The 27,337-nt window shown below is 52.9% G+C and overlaps 1 protein-coding gene across 7 annotated transcripts in view; it reads left to right on the forward strand.

The window, feature by feature from the left end:
- srpk2 (SRSF protein kinase 2) overlaps positions 1–27,337 on the forward strand; it is a 79,126-nt gene that overhangs the window by 12,723 nt on the left and 39,066 nt on the right. The window contains exon 1 of one of the 7 annotated variants that reach the window (XM_088923491.1): positions 21,910–22,462. The exons of the other annotated variants lie outside the window; for them this stretch is intronic. Coding sequence (XP_088779617.1) covers positions 22,425–22,462 — 38 coding nt within the window. The 5' untranslated portion in view covers positions 21,910–22,424. Of the gene's footprint in view, positions 1–21,909; positions 22,463–27,337 lie in introns of those variants that run through there. 7 annotated transcript variants of the gene reach the window in all.

The raw sequence follows: 27,337 nt of genomic DNA on the forward strand, positions 1-27,337 counted from the left end.
GGCGACTTGTGTTCTAAAGCCGGTCGGGACGCTGCAGGGAAAACCGAGCTGTTCAAAGGCACGAATCATTTTCAAAACAGAAACGGTAAAAAAAAAAAAAACACGGAGACAGTCAGACGCATAAAAAACGCTGGTGATTGAGTGGTTGTGTGATTGCGTGAAGTGTACCACAAGGCAGACACCTTCAGCGCCTGGGACAAAAACAGCCGAGGAAGACTCGTGGAAAAGAACGCAATGGATGCATCAAAGGCGTATGATAGCGACACCGCATGTGCTGATTCTGAGTTTATTGGGTGCGTTGCCGACGAACTATTTTTGATTCTGTAATTTGGCGACTAAAAAAAAAAGTCATTTGGTTCCTAAACGTTTCATTTTGGGAGCCAGTGGCTCCCAAGTAACTTTTAGTCTGGAGCCCTGCAGCTCAACGAGCCCACCTGTGTGTGTGCGCGCGCGTGTGTGCAGGACCGGCTGCAGTACCTCCATGCTCCAGCAGGTGGCAGGACAGGCAAGAGGCTGGCGCAGAAACAGGAACGCACACAAATACACGAATACACACAGCCTTCAGTTTTAGAGACTCCCTGCTCCTGGCTCTAGACCAGTATTTAACAACACGGCAGGCGTTGATAATAATGTATTAATGCTCTGTCTGCAGCTCGGGGATTTTTAACATGATATGTATGTAATTGTGATGATTGTAGCTTGGCTGGTTTTCTTTAAGCGTCTTGATTGTGCCAAATGTGGAATGTCTGTGCTACTGAATAGCATTATGTCAATGCAGAATAATTCTGCTAATGGGTGCATTATCTTATTTTAGTCTTAAGGGATCCTCTACAATGATACTTTCCTGGTTTTGTGGGGGATTGTATAGTTAAAAGCCTATATTGCACACCAGTTTGATCTGTTTCATGTTTTACCACCTAAACGTTTTGTATGAGTAAACACTAAGAGCTTTATATTTCAGTTTTGCTACTTTGAATTCTTTCTCAAAGGAGATCAATGAAGTTGAAACGATATGAGAGATCTGTACAGTTTGCATAACAGTCAGGCAGTGCTGGGCTGATTTTGCTCTGTGTTTGGCGGTTCTGTGGAAGAAGTGGCAGCGCGGTCATTTCTCCAGGCATGTGCTCCGGCGTGGTAGGAGTGACACGACACTCTCCGTACCTGCACAGCAACACAGCCACCCCCGCTGTGTGCGGAGCAGTGTAGTCGCTGCTCGTTTGGAAAGGATCCATCATTAGCTTTGACGTTGAGAGATTATAATAGCAGGTCACACACACAAAGGAGCAGAAGCTGACCTGTAATACCGACAGTACTAATTGACGTTTGGCAGAGGTTTGTTGTTGAGACCCTTCTGAGGACTACAGTGCACTTCAGACAACTGCCCGTACTGGAACCCGAGGCCATCAGGCAGTAGGACACTGTGCTGGTCCTGTACTGGAACCCGAGGCCATCAGGCAGTAGGACACTGTGCTGGTCCTGTATTGGAACCCGAGGCCATCAGGCAGTAGGACACTGTGCTGGTCCTGTACTGGAACCCGAGGCCATCAGGCAGTAGGACACTGTGCTGGTCCTGTATTGGAACCCAAGGCCATCAGGCAGTAGGACACTGTGCTGGTCCTGCATTGGAACCCGAGGCCATCAGGCAGTAGGACACTGTGCTGGTAACTGTATTGGAACCCGAGGCCATCAGGCAGTAGGACACTGTGCTGGTAACTGTATTGGAACCCGAGGCCATCAGGCAGTAGGACATTGTGCTGGTAACTGTATTGGAACCCGAGGCCATCAGGCAGTAGGACACTGTGCTGGTCCTGTACTGGAACCCGAGGCCATAAGGCAGTAGGACACTGTGCTGGTAACTGTATTGGAACCCGAGGCCATCAGGCAGTAGGACACTGTGCTGGTCCTGTACTGGAACCCGAGGCCATCAGGCAGTAGGACACTGTGCTGGTCCTGTATTGGAACCCGAGGTCATCAGGCAGTAGGACACTGTGCTGGTCCTGTACTGGAACCCGAGGCCATCAGGCAGTAGGACACTGTGCTGGTCCTGTATTGGAACCCGAGGTCATCAGGCAGTAGGACACTGTGCTGGTCCTGTACTGGAACCCGAGGCCATCAGGCAGTAGGACACTGTGCTGTTAACTGTATTGGAACCCGAGGCCATCAGGCAGTAGGACACTGTGCTGGTCCTGTACTGGAACCCGAGGCCATCAGGCAGTAGGACACTGTGCTGGTCCTCCATTAGAACCCGAGGCCATCAGGCAGTAGGACACTGTGCTGGTAACTGTATTGGAACCCGAGGCCATCAGGCAGTAGAACACTGTGCTGGTAACTGTATTGTAACCCGAGACCATCAGGCAGTAGGACACTGTGCTGGTCCTGCATTGGAACCCGAGGCCATTAGGCAGTAGGACACTGTGCTGGTCCTGTATTGGAACCCGAGGCCATCAGGCAGTAGGACATTGTGCTGGTAACTGTATTGGAACCCGAGGCCATCAGGCAGTAGGACACTGTGCTGGTCCTGTACTGGAACCCGAGGCCATCAGGCAGTAGGACACTGTGCTGGTCCTGCATTAGAACCCGAGGCCATCAGGCAGTAGGACACTGTGCTGGTAACTGTATTGGAACCCGAGGCCATCAGGCAGTAGGACACTGTGCTGGTAACTGTATTGGAACCCGAGGCCATCAGGCAGTAGGACACTGTGCTGGTCCTGTACTGGAACCCGAGGCCATCAGGCAGTAGGACACTGTGCTGGTCCTGTACTGGAACCCGAGGCCATCAGGCAGTAGGACACTGTGCTGGTCCTGCATTGGAACCCGAGGCCATCAGGCAGTAGGACACTGTGCTGGTAACTGTACTGGAACCCGAGGCCATCAGGCAGTAGGACACTGTGCTGGTCCTGTACTGGAACCCGAGGCCATCAGGCAGTAGGACACTGTGCTGGTCCTGTATTGGAACCCGAGGCCATCAGGCAGTAGGACACTGTGCTGGTAACTGTATTGGAACCCGAGGCCATCAGGCAGTAGGACACTGTGCTGGTCCTGTACTGGAACCCGAGGCCATCAGGCAGTAGGACACTGTGCTGGTCCTGTATTGGAACCCGAGGCCATCAGGCAGTAGGACACTGTGCTGGTCCTGTACTGGAACCCGAGGCCATCAGGCAGTAGGACACTGTGCTGGTAACTGTATTGGAACCCGAGGCCATCAGGCAGTAGGACACTGTGCTGGTCCTGTATTGGAACCCGAGGCCATCAGGCAGTAGGACACTGTGCTGGTCCTGTACTGGAACCCGAGGCCATCAGGCAGTAGGACACTGTGCTGGTCCTGTACTGGAACCCGAGGCCATCAGGCAGTAGGACACTGTGCTGGTCCTGCATTGGAACCCGAGGCCATCAGGCAGTAGGACACTGTGCTGGTAACTGTACTGGAACCCGAGGCCATCAGGCAGTAGGACACTGTGCTGGTCCTGTACTGGAACCCGAGGCCATCAGGCAGTAGGACACTGTGCTGGTCCTGTATTGGAACCCGAGGCCATCAGGCAGTAGGACACTGTGCTGGTAACTGTATTGGAACCCGAGGCCATCAGGCAGTAGGACACTGTGCTGGTCCTGTACTGGAACCCGAGGCCATCAGGCAGTAGGACACTGTGCTGGTCCTGTATTGGAACCCGAGGCCATCAGGCAGTAGGACACTGTGCTGGTCCTGTACTGGAACCCGAGGCCATCAGGCAGTAGGACACTGTGCTGGTAACTGTATTGGAACCCGAGGCCATCAGGCAGTAGGACACTGTGCTGGTCCTGTATTGGAACCCGAGGCCATCAGGCAGTAGGACACTGTGCTGGTCCTGTACTGGAACCCGAGGCCATCAGGCAGTAGGACACTGTGCTGGTCCTGTACTGGAACCCGAGGCCATCAGGCAGTAGGACACTGTGCTGGTCCTGCATTGGAACCCGAGGCCATCAGGCAGTAGGACACTGTGCTGGTAACTGTACTGGAACCCGAGGCCATCAGGCAGTAGGACACTGTGCTGGTCCTGTACTGGAACCCGAGGCCATCAGGCAGTAGGACACTGTGCTGGTCCTGTATTGGAACCCGAGGCCATCAGGCAGTAGGACACTGTGCTGGTAACTGTATTGGAACCCGAGGCCATCAGGCAGTAGGACACTGTGCTGGTCCTGTACTGGAACCCGAGGCCATCAGGCAGTAGGACACTGTGCTGGTCCTGTATTGGAACCCGAGGCCATCAGGCAGTAGGACACTGTGCTGGTCCTGTACTGGAACCCGAGGCCATCAGGCAGTAGGACACTGTGCTGGTCCTGTACTGGAACCCGAGGCCATCAGGCAGTAGGACACTGTGCTGGTAACTGTATTGGAACCCGAGGCCATCAGGCAGTAGGACACTGTGCTGGTCCTGTATTGGAACCCGAGGCCATCAGGCAGTAGGACACTGTGCTGGTCCTGTACTGGAACCCTAACAGAATTGTGTTTACACCACGGGGAAAAAAAATATTGTGTTTAAACGAGATAACAAATGCAAATATCACAATCTACTGTGATAGCAGCTTCGATATTTTTTGAAAGTCTGGAATTTTTTATGACACATTTAATTAGTTAGTAGCTAATTGTTCTTGTCCAGTTGCTTCTCGAAGGAAACCAAAGTATTGGCTTTAAAAACACATTTGGGTAGCTTGTTCCACACTACCAGAACTCTTTGTACAATGAGGTACCTCCTGTTCCTAGTTTTACATGTGTTTAATTTCCACTTGTCTCCTCTGGTTCAACGTTAGCTGTTGATTCTGAAGAGGTCCGCCGGGTTGACTTTTTCAGTGCTGCTGGATTCTTGAATCTGTTCCCATTGTAGTTTTCTCTGAGGCTGCAGCGACTTCACCAGGGATAAAGACATAATTTCTGTGTCGAGGCACAGAGCTGAACATCATGAGCCAGTCGGAGATATTTTTTATATAAAGGCAGTTGCATAACCCTGAATACTGCACTGACTGCATGCTGGGAAGCTCAGCGCAGCCCCTGCCAGCTGCAGTCCCGCAGTCAGACAGCAGAGGGAGCCCTGCCCTCAGTCCTCCCCACAGAGATGGGCAGGCACTGGGACTGTGGCCTCAGTACTGGCTGCCTGTCCTCCTTTATGTCATTATGTGAATCTGTTTGTATGCAGCTATGTGTCTGTATCTAACTTTCTGCGTGCACTGTGGTTCTCTTTCTCACCATTTCTACCCCTACTCCAGCAGTCTCGTTTTACCTCTTTCACGCTCTCTGCCTTCGTTCATCTCTACCTCTCTGTTTTTTCATTACTGCACCAAGGCTCTTTTCTCTTTCTTTTATCCGTCCACACCTTTGTCTCCCCCATCTCTCTCTCTCTCTCTCTCTCTCTCTCTCGCTCTGCTTTTTTCTCTTACACACTGTGCTCTATATTGCTGCAGCAGCAGCATCAGCACTGCTGTGGTTACCTCTCTCTCTCTCTCTCCCCCTCTCTGTCTCTGATCTGTGTCTGTGCTTCAGAGAAGCACAGCTCCTTCTCCCAGATCTGCGCTGCGTCGGGGCTGGGACTGGGCCTCCTGCCTGCCTGCTCGTCGGCCTCTTTTCCTGTCTCCCGGTCCGAGTGTCCGCCCGCCTTTCTGTGACCTGGAGGCGGCAGGCGGAAGGGGCAGGGGCGCCCGTCACCCAGGCAGTCGCGCCCGCTCCCACAGATGCCCACACTTGCGCAGATCCCATCATTCCGTGCGGCCCGGGAGCCAGCCCCCCTTCCCAGCTCCCCCCTGGCCCGCGTGGCCCCCCGGCTGCCATGGCCTTCAGCCGGCTGTGCCGCCTGGCCACTCAGCTGCTGACTCTTCCGGCCTTGCACCGCTCTGCCAGGTACCGCGCCAAGGGTGGGGGGTGGTGGGGGCATGCGCGCTGCGGAGCTGGGGGTTCTGTGGCTGCCGGGTGTGTGTTGGAGTTTCAGGCGAAGGGAAGGAGGGTTCTGCTGCTGATGCTGGTCTTGGGCGGCACGGTTCGAGAGCTTTCTGTTGGGTTTGCCTGCCTGCCTGCCTTCCTCTCCGCCTGTGCAGCGAGCGCAGCGGTCTGCTGTACCTGTGCATGCTCTGGGGCAGCTCCCTTCCTCTCTGTCTGTGCAGCGAGCGCAGCGGTCTGCTGTACCTGTGCGTGCTCTGGGGCAGCTCCCTTCCTCTCTGTCTGTGCAGCGAGCGCAGCGGTCTGCTGTACTTGTGCGTGCTCTGGGGCAGCTCTGTCTGTGCAGCGAGTGCACCGGTCTGCTGTACCTGTGCGTGCTCTGGGGCAGCTCCCTTCCTCTCCGCCTGTGCAGCGAGCGCAGCGGTCTGCTGTACCTGTGCGTGCTCTGGGGCAGCTCCCTTCCTCTCTGTCTGTGCAGCGAGCGCAGCAGTCTGCTGTACCTGTGCGTGCTCTGGTATAGCTCCGTCTGTGCAGCGAGCGCACCGGTCTGCTGTACCTGTGCGTGCTCTGGGGCAGCTCCCTTCCTCTCTGTCTGTGCAGCGAGCGCAGCGGTCTGCTGTACCTGTGCGTGCTCTGGTATAGCTCCGTCTGTGCAGCGAGTGCACCGGTCTGCTGTACCTGTGCATGCTCTGGGGCAGCTCCCTTCCTCTCTGTCTGTGCAGCGAGTGCACTGGTCTGCTGTACCTGTGCGTGCTCTGGGGCAGCTCTGTCTGTGCAGCGAGTGCACCGGTCTGCTGTACTTGTGCGTGCTCTGGGGCAGCTCCCTTCCTCTCTGTCTGTGCAGCGAGTGCACCGGTCTGCTGTACCTGTGCGTGCTCTGGGGCAGCTCCCTTCCTCTCTGTCTGTGCAGCGAGCGCACCGGTCTGCTGTACCTGTGCGTGCTCTGGGGCAGCTCCCTTCCTCTCTGTCTGTGCAGCGAGCGCAGCGGTCTGCTGTACCTGTGCGTGCTCTGGGGCAGCTCTGTCTGTGCAGCGAGTGCACCGGTCTGCTGTACCTGTGCGTGCTCTGGGGCAGCTCCCTTCCTCTCTGTCTGTGCAGCGAGCGCACCGGTCTGCTGTACCTGTGCGTGCTCTGGGGCAGCTCTGTCTGTGCAGCGAGTGCACCGGTCTGCTGTACTTGTGCGTGCTCTGGGGCAGCTCCCTTCCTCTCTGTCTGTGCAGCGAGTGCACCGGTCTGCTGTACCTGTGCGTGCTCTGGGGCAGCTCCCTTCCTCTCTGTCTGTGCAGCGAGCGCAGCGGTCTGCTGTACCTGTGCGTGCTCTGGGGCAGCTCCCTTCCTCTCTGTCTGTGCAGCGAGCGCACCGGTCTGCTGTACCTGTGCGTGCTCTGGGGCAGCTCCCTTCCTCTCTGTCTGTGCAGCGAGTGCACCGGTCTGCTGTACCTGTGCGTGCTCTGGGGCAGCTCCCTTCCTCTCTGTCTGTGCAGCGAGTGCACCGGTCTGCTGTACCTGTGCGTGCTCTGGGGCAGCTCTGTCTGTGCAGCGAGTGCACCGGTCTGCTGTACTTGTGCGTGCTCTGGGGCAGCTCCCTTCCTCTCTGTCTGTGCAGCGAGCACAGCGGTCTGCTGTACCTGTGCGTGCTCTGGTATAGCTCCGTCTGTGCAGCGAGCGCACCGGTCTGCTGTACCTGTGCGTGCTCTGGGGCAGCTCCCTTCCTCTCTGTCTGTGCAGCGAGCGCACCGGTCTGCTGTACCTGTGCGTGCTCTGGGGCGGCTCCCTTCCTCTCTGTCTGTGCAGCGAGTGCACCGGTCTGCTGTACCTGTGCGTGCTCTGGGGCAGCTCCCTTCCTCTCTGTGCAGCGAGCGCAGCGGTCTGCTGTACCTGTGCGTGCCCTGGGGCAGCTCCGTCTGTGCAGCGAGCGCAGCGGTCTGCTGTACCTGTGCATGCTCTGGGGCAGCTCCCTTCCTCTCTGTCTGTGCAGCGAGCGCACCGGTCTGCTGTACCTGTGCGTGCTCTGGGGCAGCTCCCTTCCTCTCTGTCTGTGCAGCGAGTGCACCGGTCTGCTGTACTTGTGCGTGCTCTGGGGCAGCTCCCTTCCTCTCTGTCTGTGCAGCGAGTGCACCGGTCTGCTGTACTTGTGCGTGCTCTGGGGCAGCTCCCTTCCTCTCTGTGTGTGCAGCGAGCGCACCGGTCTGCTGTACCTGTGCGTGCTCTGGGGCAGCTCCCTTCCTCTCTGTCTGTGCAGCGAGCGCAGCGGTCTGCTGTACCTGTGCGTGCTCTGGTATAGCTCCGTCTGTGCAGCGAGTGCACCGGTCTGCTGTACCTGTGCGTGCTCTGGGGCAGCTCCCTTCCTCTCTGTCTGTGCAGCGAGTGCACCGGTCTGCTGTACCTGTGCGTGCTCTGGGGCAGCTCTGTCTGTGCAGCGAGTGCACCGGTCTGCTGTACCTGTGCGTGCTCTGGGGCAGCTCCCTTCCTCTCTGTCTGTGCAGCGAGCGCAGCGGTCTGCTGTACCTGTGCGTGCTCTGGGGCAGCTCCCTTCCTCTCTGTCTGTGCAGCGAGTGCACCGGTCTGCTGTACTTGTGCGTGCTCTGGGGCAGCTCCCTTCCTCTCTGTCTGTGCAGCGAGTGCACCGGTCTGCTGTACTTGTGCGTGCTCTGGGGCAGCTCTGTGTGTGCAGCGAGTGCACCGGTCTGCTGTACCTGTGCGTGCTCTGGGGCAGCTCCCTTCCTCTCTGTCTGTGCAGCGAGCGCAGCGGTCTGCTGTACTTGTGCGTGCTCTGGGGCAGCTCCCTTCCTCTCTGTCTGTGCAGCGAGTGCACCGGTCTGCTGTACCTGTGCGTGCTCTGGGGCAGCTCCCTTCCTCTCTGTGCAGCGAGCGCAGCGGTCTGCTGTACCTGTGCGTGCTCTGGGGCAGCTCCGTCTGTGCAGGTCTGCTGGGGCAGGTCTGCTGTACCTGTGCGTGCTCTGGGGCAGCTCCCTTCCTCTCTGTGCAGCGAGCGCAGCGGTCTGCTGTACCTGTGCGTGCTCTGGGGCAGCTCCGTCTGTGCAGCGAGCGCAGCGGTCTGCTGTACCTGTGCATGCTCTGGGGCAGCTCCCTTCCTCTCTGTCTGTGCAGCGAGTGCACCGGTCTGCTGTACTTGTGCGTGCTCTGGGGCAGCTCCCTTCCTCTCTGTCTGTGCAGCGAGTGCACCGGTCTGCTGTACTTGTGCATGCTCTGGGGCAGCTCCCTTCCTCTCTGTCTGTGCAGCGAGTGCACCGGTCTGCTGTACCTGTGCGTGCTCTGGTATAGCTCCGTCTGTGCAGCGAGCGCACCGGTCTGCTGTACCTGTGCGTGCTCTGGGGCAGCTCCCTTCCTCTCTGTCTGTGCAGCGAGTGCACCGGTCTGCTGTACCTGTGCGTGCTCTGGGGCAGCTCTGTCTGTGCAGCGAGTGCACCGGTCTGCTGTACCTGTGCGTGCTCTGGGGCAGCTCCCTTCCTCTCTGTCTGTGCAGCGAGCGCACCGGTCTGCTGTACCTGTGCGTGCTCTGGGGCAGCTCCCTTCCTCTCTGTCTGTGCAGCGAGTGCACCGGTCTGCTGTACTTGTGCGTGCTCTGGGGCAGCTCCCTTCCTCTCTGTCTGTGCAGCGAGCGCACCGGTCTGCTGTACCTGTGCGTGCTCTGGGGCAGCTCCCTTCCTCTCTGTCTGTGCAGCGAGTGCACCGGTCTGCTGTACTTGTGCGTGCTCTGGGGCAGCTCCCTTCCTCTCTGTCTGTGCAGCGAGCGCAGCGGTCTGCTGTACTTGTGCGTGCTCTGGGGCAGCTCCCTTCCTCTCTGTCTGTGCAGCGAGCGCAGCGGTCTGCTGTACTTGTGCGTGCTCTGGGGCAGCTCTGTCTGTGCAGCGAGTGCACCGGTCTGCTGGACCTGTGCGTGCTCTGGTATAGCTCCGTCTGTGCAGCGAGTGCACCGGTCTGCTGTACCTGTGCGTGCTCTGGGGCAGCTCCCTTCCTCTCTGTCTGTGCAGCGAGTGCACCGGTCTGCTGTACTTGTGCGTGCTCTGGGGCAGCTCTGTCTGTGCAGCGAGTGCACCGGTCTGCTGTACCTGTGTGTGCTCTGGGGCGGCTCCCTTCCTCTCTGTCTGTGCAGCGAGTGCACCGGTCTGCTGTACTTGTGCATGCTCTGGGGCAGCTCCCTTCCTCTCTGTCTGTGCAGCGAGTGCACCGGTCTGCTGTACCTGTGCGTGCTCTGGGGCAGCTCTGTCTGTGCAGCGAGTGCACCGGTCTGCTGTACCTGTGCGTGCTCTGGGGCGGCTCCCTTCCTCTCTGTCTGTGCAGCGAGTGCACCGGTCTGCTGTACCTGTGCGTGCTCTGGGGCAGCTCCCTTCCTCTCCGGTCGCGGTGCAGTGTGGCGTCTGCGTGGCTCTGTCTTTACCGCTCACACAAGATGTGGGGGAGAGGTTCGACAAGGCTATTCCAGCTATTGTTCTGCCCTGTTTTCAGGTCTGGGGATAATGGTGGTGAAGTACTGTGATGAATGTTTTCAGAGTATCGTCTTGAGCACACAGGATCCACGCACATGCTGAGCCACATTTTCACTGCTGCTGTGCTACACTGTGATGTATTTAGTCAGGCTGTGAGATTTGAGTGATAAACAGGTAATTCTGTAGCTCTGCCCTGAGCACCCCCATACGCCTGGGGGCTCACTGGACTCCAAGAGGCTGGGGGAGTCCATCTTAGAAAATACTGAAGGAGAGAAACAAGATCGTTTTGAAGGTTTTTCTGTGCATGTGTTTAGAGGACGTTAAAGGAACTTAATCTTTACAGTCTTGGTAAACGGCCTTTGAATGGAGGTTTGAGATGTTCCAAATTTTAACGGTGATCAAAATATTCGACCTTCTAATTATCTCCTATTTAGATCAGGGAGCAGGACATGACTGCATCGGTTCCTCACAGATATTAGACAGAGCTCTCTATGCGTGAAACTATCACAGAGGCATTGGCCGAACACTGTTGTGATAATAGGCTAGTTATTAGAAGAAAGATTTGTTCTGTACGTTTTCCTTTATGGTTGACTGTATTACTACTGTGTTCTCTGTCAGGCTGCATTGCTGTGATATACCGTGCTTTTACCCTGTCTCACTGAATTGCTAAGCCATCTCTCCAGGGTGGGTAAACTCCAGTCAATCAGCACGTGATTGTTTACTGCACTGCCTGTCAAGGAGAGAAGCCTTTGTAAAGCGCGGTTTGTCAAAACCGATTCAGATACAACAGAAAACACATTAAATAAAATATTGAAAAGTCGATCATAAGGCTCAGAGCTCAGATCTGTGCCAGCGTGTGTATTTGTCTTTTTGCTGTTCAGCGTGGACGTTACCTTGACTTGTTCCATCAAAAGAAGATTTAGGATTGCGTTCACAGTACAGAAGATCACCTGTGCTAGTGCCGTCTCTAGTCCTGTGAGTAAAACCTTTACGCAGGGTTTTAAAACATCAGTTATTCTAAATTTTGCTTCCCTCCTGATTCTTGGCTTTGGGTGGGGTTTTGAATGCAGCAGACCGATGGGGCAGAGGTGAAGGCGTGGGGATAAACCTGTTGTAGTAAGAAGAGGAGGCTTTGCTGCAGCTGCCGCAGGCCTGCTGGAGGAGGCGAGGTGGCAGACAGGCTGAGAGTGTGTGGTTGGCAGTGTCAGGTGTCGGCAGCTTGTACTCTGTCTCTCCTGGCCTCTGTGTGAGCCCGTCGAGCTCAGTGCGCCGGCTGACACGTCCCTGATCTGAAGATGAAACAGGACTAGCCGGGCTGGAGTTGAATTAGACTGAGTCCTATTTTTAAATCAAGCAGGCTCGTCTCTGTACCGCATTGAATTAGCTGCAGATCTGCAGTACAGGACGGAGGTCTCTGTACTCGTCTTGTTTTTCATCTGCAGCCACAGCTGCGCAGAAGCCTCTGGTGAGAGCAGAAGTGTGGGACTATAAATATTTCATGTCTTTTTTGCGTTAGAGGTGGTAATCTGGTGATCAGCGAGTGAGGTTAGCGCCTTTCCACAGCAGCTGCTGTCTCTTCCCCAGTCTCGCACTCCAACATGTGCACCTGGCTCACACAGGGGCTTCAGTCTTGACGTTACACTCTTGTTCGTTTACAAACGGTAGAATTTGGGGCTCCCCCCCATCTGGAGCATAAAAAGTCCTAGGGGGTACATTGCAACCCCATGACCAGCAGTTTATCAAGCCAACGCTCTGTCCCTTCTTTAAAAGCCTGGACTGTAAATTTATATTGAATCTGCTGCTTATGTGTGGTAGTTTTCTAATTACAGTATATTCACTTGTGCTTCTGTCAGTTTAATGAAAGGGCACCCCGAGAGAGCTGAGTACCCCTGGACCAGCACTGTTTTACTGTCTGTGGAAAACACTATGCCAGCGTCTAGTCTCAATCAATGCTCCTTCATGGCCCATGCAGTACCCATGTGGTCCAGGTACACTGAACCCCAATACACTGAACCCCAATAGCTTGATGGCTAGTATATTTTATCTTAATAAACTGAAGCATATGGAGTCCTAGTACACAAAGGCCCAAGATACTGATCCCCAGTATTTTGAGCCCTGATAAACTGGTCCTCATTACACTGAACCCCATAACACAGAGTTCTATACACCAAACTCTCAAACATGTCCTATATACTTCTAGCCTCACTAATAATCCAGGTAGCTCCCAAACATACTCCTGTGTCTTCCCTCTCTTCGCCATCCTTCATTTGTCTCTTCCCCTTGTCCTGGTTTGTTTTCTCCTAGCTTGTTCTGGTCCCTGCTCCTGTCAGTGGTCTGCTCAAACTGCTGATCGGCAAGGCAGGAGAGTTCCAGCACTGCGTGACAACAGTCAACAGTTCTAATCTCTCTGTGGCTTCTCAACCACCTCCCCAGTTCCCTCCCTTCTTTGTCCCTCCTTTCATCTCCTGCTCCTCCTCTCTGTGCCTCCTGTCCCTGCTCTGCTCCTCTGTTCCAGTTCAAGCTCATCGCGCTGTATTGGCTTGACAGACGAGCTTCAGTGATGCCAGAGCTCCTCCCCCAGTAGGATTGCAAGCTGTTCTGCTTCTGGCAGGAGTGAGGTTTCTTGAATTAGATTTCTTTGTTATTTTAGGGAAGAATGTTTGTCTGATCGCTGAGTATTTTTTTGCAGTGAAGCAAAAAGTGCCTCTCTGTCTCAGCATCTCCCTGCTGGCAGTGTAGTCTGTCCTCTCTGGGCAGTCAGGTCTGTGTCCAGCTTCTACGTCCAGGCTGTGGTCGCTGAACCTGTCCTCTCTGGACAGCCATTTCTGTGTCCAGTTTCTATGTCCAGGCTGTGGTCACTGAGCCTGTCCTCTCTGGGCAGTCAGGTCTGTGTCCAGTGTCTATAGCCAGGCTGTGGTCACTGAGCCTGTCCTCTCTGGGCAGTCAGGTCTGTGTCCAGTGTCTATAGCCAGGCTGTGGTCACTGAGCCTGTCCTCTCTGGGCAGTCAGGTCTGTGTCCAGTGTCTATAGCCAGGCTGTGGTCACTGAGCCTGTCCTCTCTGGGCAGTCAGGTCTGTGTCCAGTGTCTATAGCCAGGCTGTGGTCACTGAGCCTGTCCTCTCTGGGTATCCAGGTCTGCCTGTGTCCAGTGTCTATAGCCAGGCTGTGGTCACTGAGCCTGTCCTCTCTGGGCAGTCAGGGTGGCCCATGTCACCCAATGTCTTAGTCTGAAGTTCATTTTCTTCTGTTCTGTGTCCCTCCAGCCGCTGCGTGGTGTCTGTTGGGCTCAGTATCCAGTCTGTGGTATAATCGTGTGTCCTGGTGTGTGAGGCCGTGTTTGGCTCGTGCTCTGATCGTAGCGGTGCTGTCCTGAGGCTGTTGCAGTCGGTGTGGTTCTTGGGGACCAGCTAGCTGAGGGGACTCTTTTCCTGGCTCATCTCATGGCTCAGCAAGGCCTCCAGTGGCTGCAATTCTGGTCACTTTTTTAGGTGTAGCCTAAATATTTTATTGCTCTCTCCTGTATATTGATTAGCAGTGGGTGTTGGCCTAATTCGGCCCTGCATGCACGGTTTGGTGTTTTTCTCTGGATGGGGAGAATGTTTTACTCTGAGCTCTGTGTGCACGGCTCCTGTAGGGGGGTTTGTCCCATTTAGTGTGATCCTGCTCTGTGATGAACCCACACTTCAAAGAGTTGGATTACACTTTCAAATATTCCTACCGTGCCCCTGTTCATCTCTGTCCCTCCTGCCTCGCTCAGCCCTTTGTCCCTCCTCTCCTCTCTCACCCCTCTGTCCCTCCTCTCCTCTCTCAGCCCTGTGTCCCTCCTATCCTCTCTCACCCCTCTGTCCCTCCTCTCCTCTCTCAGCCCTGTGTCCCTCCTCTCCTCTCTCAGCCCTGTGTCCCTCCTCTCCTCTCTCACCCCTCTGTCCCTCCTCTCCTCTCTCACCCCTCTGTCCCTCCTCTCCTCTCTCAGCCCTGTGTCCCTCCTCTCCTCTCTCAGCCCTGTGTCCCTCCTATCCTCTCTCACCCCTCTGTCCCTCCTATCCTCTCAGCCCTGTGTCCCTCTTCTCCTCTCTCAGCCCTGTGTCCCTCCTCTCCTCTCTCACCCCTCTGTCCCTCCTCTCCTCTCTCAGCCCTGTGTCCCTCCTCTCCTCTCTCACCCCTCTGTCCCTCCTCTCCTCTCTCAGCCCTCTGTCCCTCCTCTCCTCTCTCACCCCTCTGTCCCTCCTCTCCTCTCTCAGCCCTGTGTCCCTCCTCTCCTCTCTCATCCCTCTGTCCCTCCTCTCCTCTCTCACCCCTCTGTCCCTCCTCTCCTCTCTCAGCCCTGTGTCCCTCCTCTCCTCTCTCATCCCTCTGTCCCTCCTCTCCTCTCTCACCCCTCTGTCCCTCCTCTCCTCTCTCAGCCCTGTGTCCCTCCTCTCCTCTCTCAGCCCTGTGTCCCTCCTCTCCTCTCTCAGCCCTGTGTCCCTCCTCTCCTCTCTCAGCCCTGTGTCCCTCTTCTCCTCTCTCAGCCCTGTGTCCCTCCTCTCCTCTCTCACCCCTCTGTCCCTCCTCTCCTCTCAGCCCTGTGTCCCTCCTCTCCTCTCTCAGCCCTGTGTCCCTCCTCTCCTCTCTCAGCCCTGTGTCCCTCCTCTCCTCTCAGCCCTGTGTCCCTCCTCTCCTCTCTCAGCCCTGTGTCCCTCTTCTCCTCTCTCAGCCCTGTGTCCCTCCTCTCCTCTCTCACCCCTCTGTCCCTCCTCTCCTCTCTCAGCCCTGTGTCCCTCCTATCCTCTCAGCCCTGTGTCCCTCCTCTCCTCTCTCAGCCCTGTGTCCCTCTTCTCCTCTCTCAGCCCTGTGTCCCTCCTCTCCTCTCTCACCCCTCTGTCCCTCCTCTCCTCTCTCAGCCCTGTGTCCCTCCTCTCCTCTCAGCCCTGTGTCCCTCCTCTCCTCTCTCAGCCCTGTGTCCCTCCTCTCCTCTCTCACCCCTCTGTCCCTCCTCTCCTCTCTCAGCCCTGTGTCCCTCCTCTCCTCTCAGTCCTGTGTCCCTCCTCTCCTCTCAGCCCTGTGTCCCTCTTCTCCTCTCTCAGCCCTGTGTCCCTCCTCTCCTCTCTCACCCCTCTGTCCCTCCTCTCCTCTCTCACCCCTCTGTCCCTCCTATCCTCTCAGCCCTGTGTCCCTCTTCTCCTCTCTCAGCCCTCTGTCCCTCCTCTCCTCTCTCACCCCTCTGTCCCTCCTCTCCTCTCTCAGCCCTGTGTCCCTCCTCTCCTCTCTCATCCCTCTGTCCCTCCTCTCCTCTCTCAGCCCTGTGTCCCTCCTCTCCTCTCTCACCCCTCTGTCCCTCCTCTCCTCTCTCACCCCTCTGTCCCTCCTCTCCTCTCAGCCCTGTGTCCCTCCTCTCCTCTCTCAGCCCTGTGTCCCTCCTCTCCTCTCTCACCCCTCTGTCCCTCCTCTCCTCTCTCACCCCTGTGTCCCTACCCTCCTCTCTTGCCTCCTCTCTCATTTTTGTCCTCCTCCTACTGATGCTTTTCCTCTCCCTGTCTCTCACCTCCTTCCCTGTTTTCCCAGTCTCTTTCCTCTGCCTCCTTCCGTGCCCTGTCCCCCTGCGCTGCAGAGAGACAAGCCCGCTCATCTGCAGCTCCTCAGGTGCGTGTGAGCTACAGTAGCTCTCCGCGGGAAGCTTCCTCTCTGATGAACTTACTTTTATACAAGTGTGGGAGGCAGGATTCTCTGATCCTTCACTCGTGCCTTTGCACCCTCAAGCAGCCAAGACGTACTTTGCACAGCAGTCCGCTCCATTTCAGGTTGCGCGCCATTTCAGGTTTTAGCTGGGGCAGACTCTTGCGCACAGAGTACTGATGAAACGGGTACACGTATACGTCATGTTTTTTTCAGGTTCTCATCTGTCTCTGTTGATGTATTCTATTGAATTTATTCATCACACACTGCTGGTTTATACAAGACCCTGCCGCAAGCAATATGTGAAATGGATCATGCAGCTGTGCTGTTGGAGTGTTAATCTGCACATTCACACACAGATATACAAGCCCAGATCCTTTGACCTCTCGGAGATACTCTGTAAACCTCAAGCCCTGGACAGGAGCCCTGTGCATAATTGATCTATGCTTTCTAACACCATTTTCCTAACTTATTTGCCTGTACGTGTAGCTTCATTTGAGTCACTTTGAGGTGCCTGGGAGTGAAAAAGCACTACATAAATGAAAGATGGCTGAGGTGTCTGTTTCTCCGAGAAAAGCACCTCACTGCGGCGTTGCTCACCCCCAGCAAGAGGCCCAGGTTTTTTGCCGTGGGCTTGTGGATGGAGAATTTCATCAGAATGCCAGATATTTTTGGAAAACGGTTCTGGTGCTGGGAGCTATGTTTAAGTGCCCTACTTTTGAGGAATGTTTTTCCAACAGAGTGGCAGACGATAAATTTAGGAGCTGAAGGAGAGACAGTTCGAAGGAAAGGTAAGGAGTTGTACAGTCGAGAGGAGGCCACTCAGCCTGTTTCCCTGTTCCCCCTGGTGTGGTTGCTAGCAGTCACTTGGTACAAGGCTCCTGTGCAGCTGCAGGAAACCAGAGGGTCAGCATCAACAGCATGGCTGGTTAGCGTGTTCCAGACTTCCACAACCCTTTGTGTAAAGTGGTGCCTCCTCCTCTCCATGATCAGTGGCCTTCCATTTAGGTTCCACTTGTGTCCTCTGGTTGTCGTTTCACTGTTCGCTCTTAAGAAGGCCACTGGGGTGACCTTGTCTGTGCCTCTGAGGTCTCCTCATGGTCTCTTCCCTGTTCAGGACTGAAAGGGCTCAGCGCCTTCAGTCACTGTCCCTGTCAGTGTGGGATATTCCTCTGAGCTCCAGAGTGTGCCTGGTGGCTCTTTTCTGGGGTGGTTTCAATGCCTTTGTTTCTGTGGTGACCACCGTTGTTCTCCGTATTCTAAGTTAGGTGGTGGTGAATGCTGGTGAATTTTAATAATAATAATAATAATTATTGCTTACACTTATATAGCGCTTTTCTGGACACTCCAGTCAAAGTGCTTTACAGGTAATGGGGACACCCCTCCACCAGTGTGCAGCCCCACCTGGATGATGTGACGGCAGCCATAGTGCTCCAGTACTCTCCCCACACACCAGCTCTCAGTGGGGAGGAGAGTAGAGTGATGAAGCCAGTTCAGAGATGAGGATTATTAGGAGGCCATGATTGGTAAGGGCCAATGGGAAATTTGGCCAGGACGCCGGGGTTACACCCCTACTCTTTTCGAGAAACGCCCTGAGATTTTTAATAACCACAGAGAGTCAGGACCTCGGTTTTACATCTCATCCGAAGGACAGCGCCTTTTACACTATAGTGTCCCTGTCACTATACTGGGGCATTAGGACCCACATGGACCGCAGGGTGAGCGCCCCCTGCTGGCCCCACTAACACCTCTTCCAGCAGCAGCCTTAGCTTTTCCCAGGAGTCTCCCATCCAGGTGCTGACCAGGCTCACACCTGCTGAGCTGCATTGGGCTGCCAGGTGTGAGTTGCAGAGTGATATGGCTGCTGGCAATTTTGGATTTTGACTTACAAATCCTCACGTTCTTTTTGCTCCATCCCAAGAAGAAGAAAACGATGCTTCAGAGTCTCTTTGAAGTAGTTTGGGTTGTGTCCTGCCTTGAGTTTAAAATGAGTGTCTCTGCGGCCTCCGTGCCACACTCTGCACTTCTTTCCATAAACAGTCTCTGTCGGGTGTTTGGTCAGTCTTGGATTTTCTCTACATTTCTTGGAATTTCTCCCGGAGCTTCTACAATTCTTGCTAACTCTTCTATTTGCAATCATCCGTAAATGGTTTATTTCCAAATGTTTTATTATTTAAAGCTAGATCGTAAACTAATTTTGCTAACTATGCCGGAATCTAGGCCTTTGACATAAAGAGCCGTGATCCTGATCCAAATCCCAGTGGCACTTTCCTAATGACATCCTAATTACTCCTTGAGCTTTCTGCCCTTTTCCGTGCTTTCGGTTTTCTCTCCGTTACCCAGTTCTCAATACCAGCATGCATTACCTTGAATTACTCCCACCTGCAGTTTGAGATTGAATCTTTTATGCAGGGCTGAATATAACGTATTGAATGCTTGGCTTGTATGCATTATCGCGGTGGCTTGTTAGTTAAGCAAGACCGTTCCAGAATCCATATTGACTGTCCTCTAGGATTCTGTTTCCATACTGATGATTAGTGCTATTTATTTTTCCCACAACCCTGTATAGAATAAAAGTCCGACAGCTACTTGGTTCATTCTGGATACCCTTTTTATGGGTGGGCACGGCGTTAACAGTTCTGCGGTCCGTGGGCATTACAGCCATTTTGAGCCACTGTTGGAAGAGGTTTGATATTGCTCGTTTAATACCTTGTTGTTTCTTTGGGTGCACACGCCTCCACCCCTCCACTCCAACGCGAAATACACCTAAACCGTTCCATTTCGAATGGTAACTCATTCATCGTATTTTAAAACAGAGAGTTGATTTGTCGCTAACATTTTTATTTCTCTAACATTTATCACAGCTGCAGACTTATCTTTGTACCGAAAGCACATTTGCATAAATAAATTTGCGGAGTTGGTAACGATCTTAGTTGGAACTTAATCTCAGCCAACCAAATCGTGTATTTGGAAGAACAGGCTTCATATTTTCTAATCCTCCCCATCCAGAATGTTGACTTCTGTCTCAGACTGACAGCTGTTAGGCGGTCAGAAATGGAAGCTATGCTTATACATTTTTCAAAATATTTTTAACTGTTTAACTTCGTCCAGCGGTGTCAGTTTCTGCTTGTACTGCATGCACTGAATGAATTATTGCAGTGTGTTCCCATGTGCACCAAGGAAGCACCAGCTTGCACTGGATATGTGCAGGTTCTTACATGCAGGAAGCAAGGAGACACAATTTAAATTTCACATGGGTAGTACTGAAGTCCAAGAAGTAGGCTGGTGTAGAAAAAAAGATCTAGGAGTTTATGTAGACCCAACACTCTCTTCAACTTCCTAGACAGTGCAAGGATGCAACAAACACTGCCAGTAAAATGCTTCGATTCAGGCAAGATAAAAAAGAGAAAGAAGGTGGACAAGCAGCAGAGCAGCAATGCCCACTGAGCCTGGGAGAAACACAAAGAACGTAGCAACTGCATTGACAGGACAACACTCTGACTTGCTGTGAGACAACAGCTGCCACTGTTCTGTCAGCTTTTTAAAATCTTTTATTTAGCTCGCGCTGTTTGCAGTGGAAATATTTGCTTTGTGTGGCGATTATGTGTTGTATCTGTTATTGAATTATACTGAACTGCTTCTGATCAAGACAGAAGTTTGATATGTACTGAGAGAAAATCTCTGCCATCTTAGTATTATTTCTCGCAGCAGTGATGTAAACAGCTGTGCATTGCAACACTGCCCCCCAGTGGACAGAGTTCTGTACTGCCCGCTACCCTCACTGCAGCTGGTGATACACTCACCACTGCAAAGCAAAGACTCTGTAACAGTTACTTTGAAGCTAGGATGGAATTAAAGGGTGTGTTGGCTGTAAGGTGGATGCAGTTGTGATGAGGCTCATCAAGTGCTTGGCCAGATAATCTGTTGAGTAATATAACTGAGGACTTGTGTGCACATGCCTATGATGTGTGGATTGAAAGCCACATCTGTGGTACAGGCTGGGAGGCAGAGAAAAAGGTGAGGCTGTGCAGTGAAGTTATACAGACTGAGGTCCAGTGAGGTTATACAGGCTGAGGTCCAGTGAGGCTGTGCAGTGAAGTTATACAGACTGAGGTCCAGTGAGGCTGTGCAGTGAGGTTATACAGACTGAGGTCCAGTGAGGTTATACAGGCTGAGCTCCAGTGAGGCTGTGCAGTGAGGTTATACAGACTGAGGTCCAGTGAGGTTATACAGGCTGAGGTCCAGTGAAGTTATACAGACTGAGGTCCAGTGAGGTTAGACAGGCTGAGGTCCAGTGAGGTTATACAGGCTGAGGTCCAGTGAGGCTGTGCAGTGAAGTTATACAGACTGAGGTCCAGTGAGGCTGTGCAGTGAGGTTATACAGGCTGAGGTCTAGTGAGGTTATACAGACTGAGGTCCAGTCCCGCTGTGTTGTGAGGTTATACAGGCCGAGGTCCACTGAGGCTGTGAGGTGAGGTTTAAAGCCTTAATAATAATAATAAATAATAATAATATTCATTTTTTATTGTGAATGTCTTACACATTTTTATTGCTTTGACAACACTATACTGTAATTCATCGGCCTTGCCAATAAAACACATTGAATTTGAGTTTGTGATCTGCTTTTCTCTTCTCTAAGACACTGTCTCAGAGAAAGGTACCTGTGGTCATCATGTCTCCACTTTCAGTAATGTTTATAGTTTTGAGCAGAGTCACTCAGCAAATGGTGGTTCTAACTTGGGAGTGAACTGATGATTCAAGATTTGAAAAAATATATTTCTCTGTGGTTTGTTTTTGATAAAACACTGAAAGTCATTAATAATAATGATCGATTTTTGTATATCATCATCACTATTATTAAGACAGGTTTGTAGTGAGGCAGTGACAAAAGGAGAGAAGGAGGCTGCTATAAGACAGTGGGTATGGAGGCTGTGCTGTCTTTGAGACTTCTCTCCTCTGTACAGATATTACATCAGGACTGTACCATCTCCCACTGCCTGGGGGGTGCTTCACTGCTACAGAAAGAAGGAGATTGAGAGATACTTAAACTGTGCATAGAAACTCCCCTCAGTCTCGCAGGAAAGAAGGTCTAAGGGCTTCAGGCGAGGGGCTGTAGCAGAGTGTGTCAGTGGACAGTGCATGTGTGTGTTCACATGTGTACAGATGTTTTTGTTCCAGCTGGAATGCTGAAATACAGCACTGGGCTATTGTTCCTTGCAGGCACTGCTGATCAGTGCGTGCTGGCTCTTCCCCAGTGAATCAGACTCGCACACGCTGACGAGCACAGGGGCACGCGCACGTGCGCTTCCCCAAGGAGAAGCACCGAGAGGGAACACACTCGCTTTGACAGCACAGTAAACCGTCATGCCAGTGAGGCTCCTTGAAGGGGAAATGATCAATATTGTAACCGGACTAAAGGGAACGGATTTTCCTTCTGTCTGTCCAGAATGTGACAGGTCTTTATCCATGCCAGTAGGACGCATGCGAGTGGGAATCAGAGAGGGAAAGTGTTAGAGAGAGACAGGGCTGAGTCCCCCCGAGCTACTGCTCTCTTCTGCTCAGCCATGTAGAACAAACCCATCTGCTAGGAAGAGAGAGAGAGAGAGCCAGGTGGACCAGGGGCCTTAGCGATCAGAAGGCAGCTGTAAGGAGAGGAAAGCGCGAGGGGTGACAGGGGGACGAGGGGACGGAGGGAAAGAGGTGCGCTTGTTGCCCAGTACAGGCGGAGTGAGGGAGGGCTGGGTTGGGTTGTCTTGCACCGCGAGAGGGGAGTTGAAAAGGAGGAAGGGAGAGAGCTAGTTTCAGTTTCCTGTGTGGCCTAGAACCAGCCCCCCCCCTCCTCTCTCTGCCTCCCCCCCTTGCCGAGAGCAGGCGGTGGTTTGTCCTGTGCGCTCACAGCTCTGTTGTTGCACGGAGCTGCAGAAGGCCGCGGAGCGAGAGTAGGAGAGCTTTCTGTCCATTCATCCCCGCGCACAAGGGCCGGCCGTCTCGTTCCGGAGGGAGGGGAGCACACACGCCCCCCCGGGCCAGAGAGAGAGAGAGAGAGAGAAGGGAGGAAGGAAGCAGTGCTCAGGAGGGGCGTCTGGCATCGCTGGCCTCCGTTCACACACTGCAGGATTTCTTTTTCATCTTCCCCCGGTGGGCGATCCAACCATCTTTCACTCTCCCTCCAGCGCTGGAGCAGGGAGAGGGAGAGGGGGAGAGAGGGAGAGGGAGGGAGGGAGCTGTGCCCTCCCCCACAGGCTAAGAGCGGCTCCGAGGGAGAAGGAGGCAGAACGAGAGAGAGAGAGAGAGGGACAGACACAGACAGGAAGGCAAGAGGAAGAGAGGAGGAAGGAGAGTGAAGTCCGGATTGCTAGCGATTCCCTGCGAGCGTCGTGCCTCCCGGAGAGCGGAGCGGCCCCCTTGCGCTGCTCATGTCCGTCAACTCGGAGAAATCCTCGTCCTCCGAAAGGTAACCGTGACAACTGCGCACATCGCCCTGTCCGCCTCTGCTGCCTTGCCCCTTGCTCTCCCTTCCTCCGGTGCCCCCGGTGTCTGGCTCTCCGGGATGCTCCGGTAGGTCCCTGTGTGTCCGCCTATTGTTCGTTCCCAGCGCTGCGCTGCGCCGAGGGGCTCGGCGTCTCTCGGAGCACACGCGCGCGCAAACACACGGGGAGAGGATATTCGTGTTATTTATCCCGGCAGACAGGGATGGCGGATCGCTGATGCCGTGCCCGGTCCGTGCCTTTGCCAGCCCAGAAAACAGAACAGTCAACAGGGAGACGAGCCTGTCCGGACAGGCAGAGGGAGGGAGAGACTTGTTGAGATGGGACAGACAGATGGACGGTTGATAGTAGCCATGCAGGAGGAAGGAGAGACAGACATGAGCATACCACTGACGTGCAGGCAGACAGGCAGACAGGCAGGCGGACAGGCAGGCAGGCAGGCAGGCAGACAGACAGACAGACAGACAGTGTGGCTGTGCAAATTGAGCACCTCATTGTGTCCAGCCTCCTCACACTGTACATGAAGCTGTGCTGATATATCGAGGCAGAAAGGAGAGAGCCGTAGAGTGATCTTGAAGACAACCTGTGGTTATTTATGTAATGAGCAAGTTATATTTCTGAAGAGACCGGGGGGAGGGGGGCTGGAGAGGAACCTAGAGGAGATATTTCAGAAAGACCCAATTGTACAACCTGTCTTTATTTTTTTTCCTTGCCTTTAGCAATCCCCGAGACAGGGATTAACACCCATGCTCTGATGAGGTGCCGTGGGGTCCTTTGTGATCACAGTGGGGTCACATAGACAGTATCGGTTTCATGTCAGATCTGAAAAATATCACTTTCTACTATACCCTGTCCTGTTGATGTCTTCAGAAGCTGCTCTAGGGTCTCTGGCCTTGAAGAGCGCCACCTACTGGTCCAGTAGCATTTCATAAGCCACAGTGACCTGATTTTCCTCTGATGTCTCCAATCCAAGCAGTGCTGACCAGGGCCCGCCTTGCTGAGCTTCCATGACCAGGTCAGGCCTCATCACTGCTTAGGCTGCAGACTGGTGATTTTCTTCCCGCTACAGTATGATTTCGGACCTACGTCAGGCAGTGGACTTGAAGCCAGAAAGGCCTTAATTGTAGCTGGACTCCCGAATGGCAGAAGAAAACGAAGGAGTTCGCCCAAGGCAGAATAATGGTCAGCCGTCCCAGTCAGTGTAGCCTGGTAACCATAAGAAGTGGGAACCTGCGAGGTATAATCTGACTGGAAGCTGGTGCAGAGGCTGCCAGGACAGTTGTGTTAGGGGATTAATTTTTCCTGTAAATAGTTACTGAGGTCTTGTGCCCCCCCCACGGTCTGGTTTCAGGGTGCTTGCTGGATGTTAGCCCTTGCCTGTGCCCTAGTCCCTCTCCTCCTGTCTCCGGGCTGTTTCGCGAGCACCGCTGCACAACAGCACGACAGCAAAGCCCTTCCCCCGAAGATTTGATTCGGAGCGTCAGGTCGGGGCTGGGGCCCCCCCTGATGAGCTGACGTTTCCTGGAAGAGGCAGCTCTGTACAAACAGTGTCTGCAACGGCTTTGGCGATAAGAAGGTTTCGGTGATGAGATGCAAGCGTCATATTCAATGTATATACAGGTCCGTAATGGGGTGTGTGGTTTCTATGGAAACAACAGCACTACCCACGAGTTTGCCCACCAGTACATATGGATCGTGCTATTGCAGTGTAACAGTGTGGCTGAAAAACGTTTGTGAGAAGTCGTTATCAAATCCAAGTGAAAAATACCGGTTTATACCTAAATAGGCTATATGACACAAGTCATTTGGAAAAACTAGATGGGACTGTAAAGTGAATTATCTGTGTTCTGTTATCCTGGCCTCAGAAAATAATAATAATAATAATAATAATAATAATAATAATAATAATAATAATAATAAACTTTATTTTATATAGCGCCTTTAAAGGTGGCTTCTCAAAGCGCTTTACAGGATGACAGTAACAATAAATAAGAAGACTAGAACAATAAATAAGAAGATTTCACAAGATAGGACACAATTATAATTACAACAATACAACAATAACAATAGAGGAGACTGTGGAAGGTGGTATTAAGAAGAGCAGAGGGGTGAAGAATGGAACCAGTTCAGTAAAGGCTCTTCTAAAGGAGAAGGTTTTGAGTCTGGATTTGAAGGAGTTTAGAGAAGGTGACTCTCTGATATCCTTGGGCAAAGAGTTCCAGAGCTTGGGGGCATAGCAAGAGTGTGTAAAATATCGGAAAGGATGTCATCTGACTGCAGAATTAGCCATTGCCCAGCTAAAGAACGTTGGGACATAAAGAACACGAACGAATGAATGAATAAGCGTAGTGACCAAGCAACATGGCCGCCCCAGAAACCAGGCTACAGCACACATTCTGTAGTACGGTACTGCAGTTTGTGAGTGCTGCCAAGGTCTCTTCATTTGTGTGGGTGTTTGTTGTATGTCTTCATCCTCTGTTGGTGGTGTTATATAGAAAGTCATCTCCTTGTAAGTCTTCATTAACCTCAAAATAACGAGAAAAAAAATTAAAACAATTCCCAATTCACATGTTAGGACCTAAGAATGTCTTCAAGGTAGGTTCATGAATTCATCTTAGGCTAATCCTAGGGGAATCATTTAAAGGAGGTGCCTCCTATGCAAAAGCAGACACCTTATTCTGCATCTGTGGAACAGCTGATTTGTGTTTTGCGTGTGTGTTTGCTATAGCGTTGTGTGTAGCGCAGCACTGAGTGGGCGGTGTTACAAGTGTACCAGTAGTGATGCACTGTGTGTGGGGGGTGACGGCGTGGGTCCTGCAGCTGAGCTCCCTCCACTCGCTCTGCTTTGAGAGCAGCCACTCTGATGGTCAGCCATCACTGACCTCACTCCCAGCCCACCACTCTGCACCTCGGTGTCTTCCTTCATTTACCAGGCATTTACCATTCCTTTCCCTCACTGCCTTCTGAGGAACTCGGCCCAAGCAGAACCTTCTGTTTGTTTATCGGTTCTCTCTTTGCTTTCAGATCCTGAATACTGTTTCCCTTCCAAAAAAGTCTTCATTCAAAAATGGATCTGAAAAACCCGAAATAGCTGCAGTAATTCTCACCCGTGGGTGGCATGGTTAGCATGCAATGCAAAGTGGTTGGCGTTCCAGCTTCACGCCACTGGGTCCCCGAGTTCGATCCCTGGGGTGTTATCTGTGTGGAGTTGGTATGTTTTCCCCCGTGTTCACATGAGTTTCCTGCAGCTGCTTCGGTTTCCTCCCACTGTCCCAAAACATAACTGGCTTCTGGGAAGGTGGGCCCTAGTGTGAGAGTGTGTATGTGTGTGCCCAGACATGGACTGACGTCCCACCCAAGGTATATCCTGCCTTGTGCCCGTGGTTTGCTCACAAACATGCCCACTGTATATAGGGGAAGGGGGGTCTTGCACCAGAAAACTATCCTAATCTAACCTCCAGAGGTCAATGGAAAAAAAAGCTGTGATTCGTGATTCTTAGGTGGTTTGGGTCTCAGACGATGTGATTACAGTAAAAGCAATGGAAATCGGTGAAAAATGTCAGATGTTGTATCCTTCAAAGTTTGGAGAAGAAACTCCTGAGCCACGTGGCTGGGGCTAGCTCTCTGGGCTCCTTCGGGAAGCTGCTGGCTGATGAATTTCTGAACAAGTGATCGCGCGAGGCAGGCTGAGCCACCTCCTGTCGTTTCAGACCTTTCTGTTCTTCAAATCAATATTTAGGCTGTTTTCGGGGCGAGGGAATGTGATCATTAGCGGTTCACCAGCAGTGGCGCTGGGACGTGCTGCTGCAAGAGGTCAGGTTGTGATTTCGACGTGAGATCAATACGGCCGCTTGGACTTGAAAACACAAATCTTCTTTGACGCTGTACGGGCTCGTGTCGCGGCTGCGCGCTTCAGATCAGCCGGGGCCAGACTCTCCACACCAGGCGGGTCTGCGGTAGCCATGGCTGCTACAACGGGACGGTGTTGTGGAGCCCTTGCAGGACTGGGTTTTAACTCACTGAATTGCGGACCTTTTAAAAAGTTCCTTTTGCACAGATAGTATATCCGTTTACAGTGTGTGGTGCAAAAGTAAGTACACGCTCTTAAGATGACACAGAGATAAAGAATCCTGGGTTTTGATCTAGATTATTTTTAAAATAAATACCGGCAAAGTAATTTCTGTGTGTTATTTGTCATTGATTCTTGTTTTTATCTACTATGAGGACTTGGTGAGGTCTGGGTCAAGTCTGTCTACATGTGTTAAACCAGTAAAACCAGGGGGTGTACTTTTTCACCACATTGCACGTAAGATTAGTACTGACTTGTTGGTTTAACAGATGGCTTGTTTTTTTTTCCTCGATACCCGCTGGCTGGATATGAATGGTTTCCGAGTCGGGTGATGAAGATCAGTAAATCAGCAAAGGATTAGATGGAGTGGGTTGGGGGTGGAACTGTCAGGGTCACCTGCCCATGTTCAAGGGCAGAGGCCTCTATCTCCCCTTCATGCGCCCCCATTTTAAACCAGCATCAGCATACAGTACACTCACAGTGTGAGAAATAGGGGCTGAGAGGGAAGCTGTTAGGCCCCTCTATCTAGGGATTCAGGCCTGGATTAATCAAACCCGTTTCAGTTTTGAGCCTCTGAACCCATCTCCTGATGTTGACTTCCCAGAAGGCTGGTGCCAGCAGCCATCAGGCGACACCCGGGAAGGATCTGAGTGCCAGGGAGCTCAGAGGTTTGTTTAGTTATAGCTGAGCTCCTTATACAGGTCGTAATTTGATGAAGGGTATTTATTGGATGCATTTAGGATGAAAAACTTCATGCTTTGGTAATTTAGAG

The sequence above is a fragment of the Atractosteus spatula genome, chromosome 8 (genome assembly GCF_055471065.1).
Source record: "Atractosteus spatula isolate fAtrSpa1 chromosome 8, fAtrSpa1.hap1, whole genome shotgun sequence".
In the NCBI taxonomy this organism is placed as follows: domain Eukaryota; kingdom Metazoa; phylum Chordata; class Actinopteri; order Semionotiformes; family Lepisosteidae; genus Atractosteus; species Atractosteus spatula.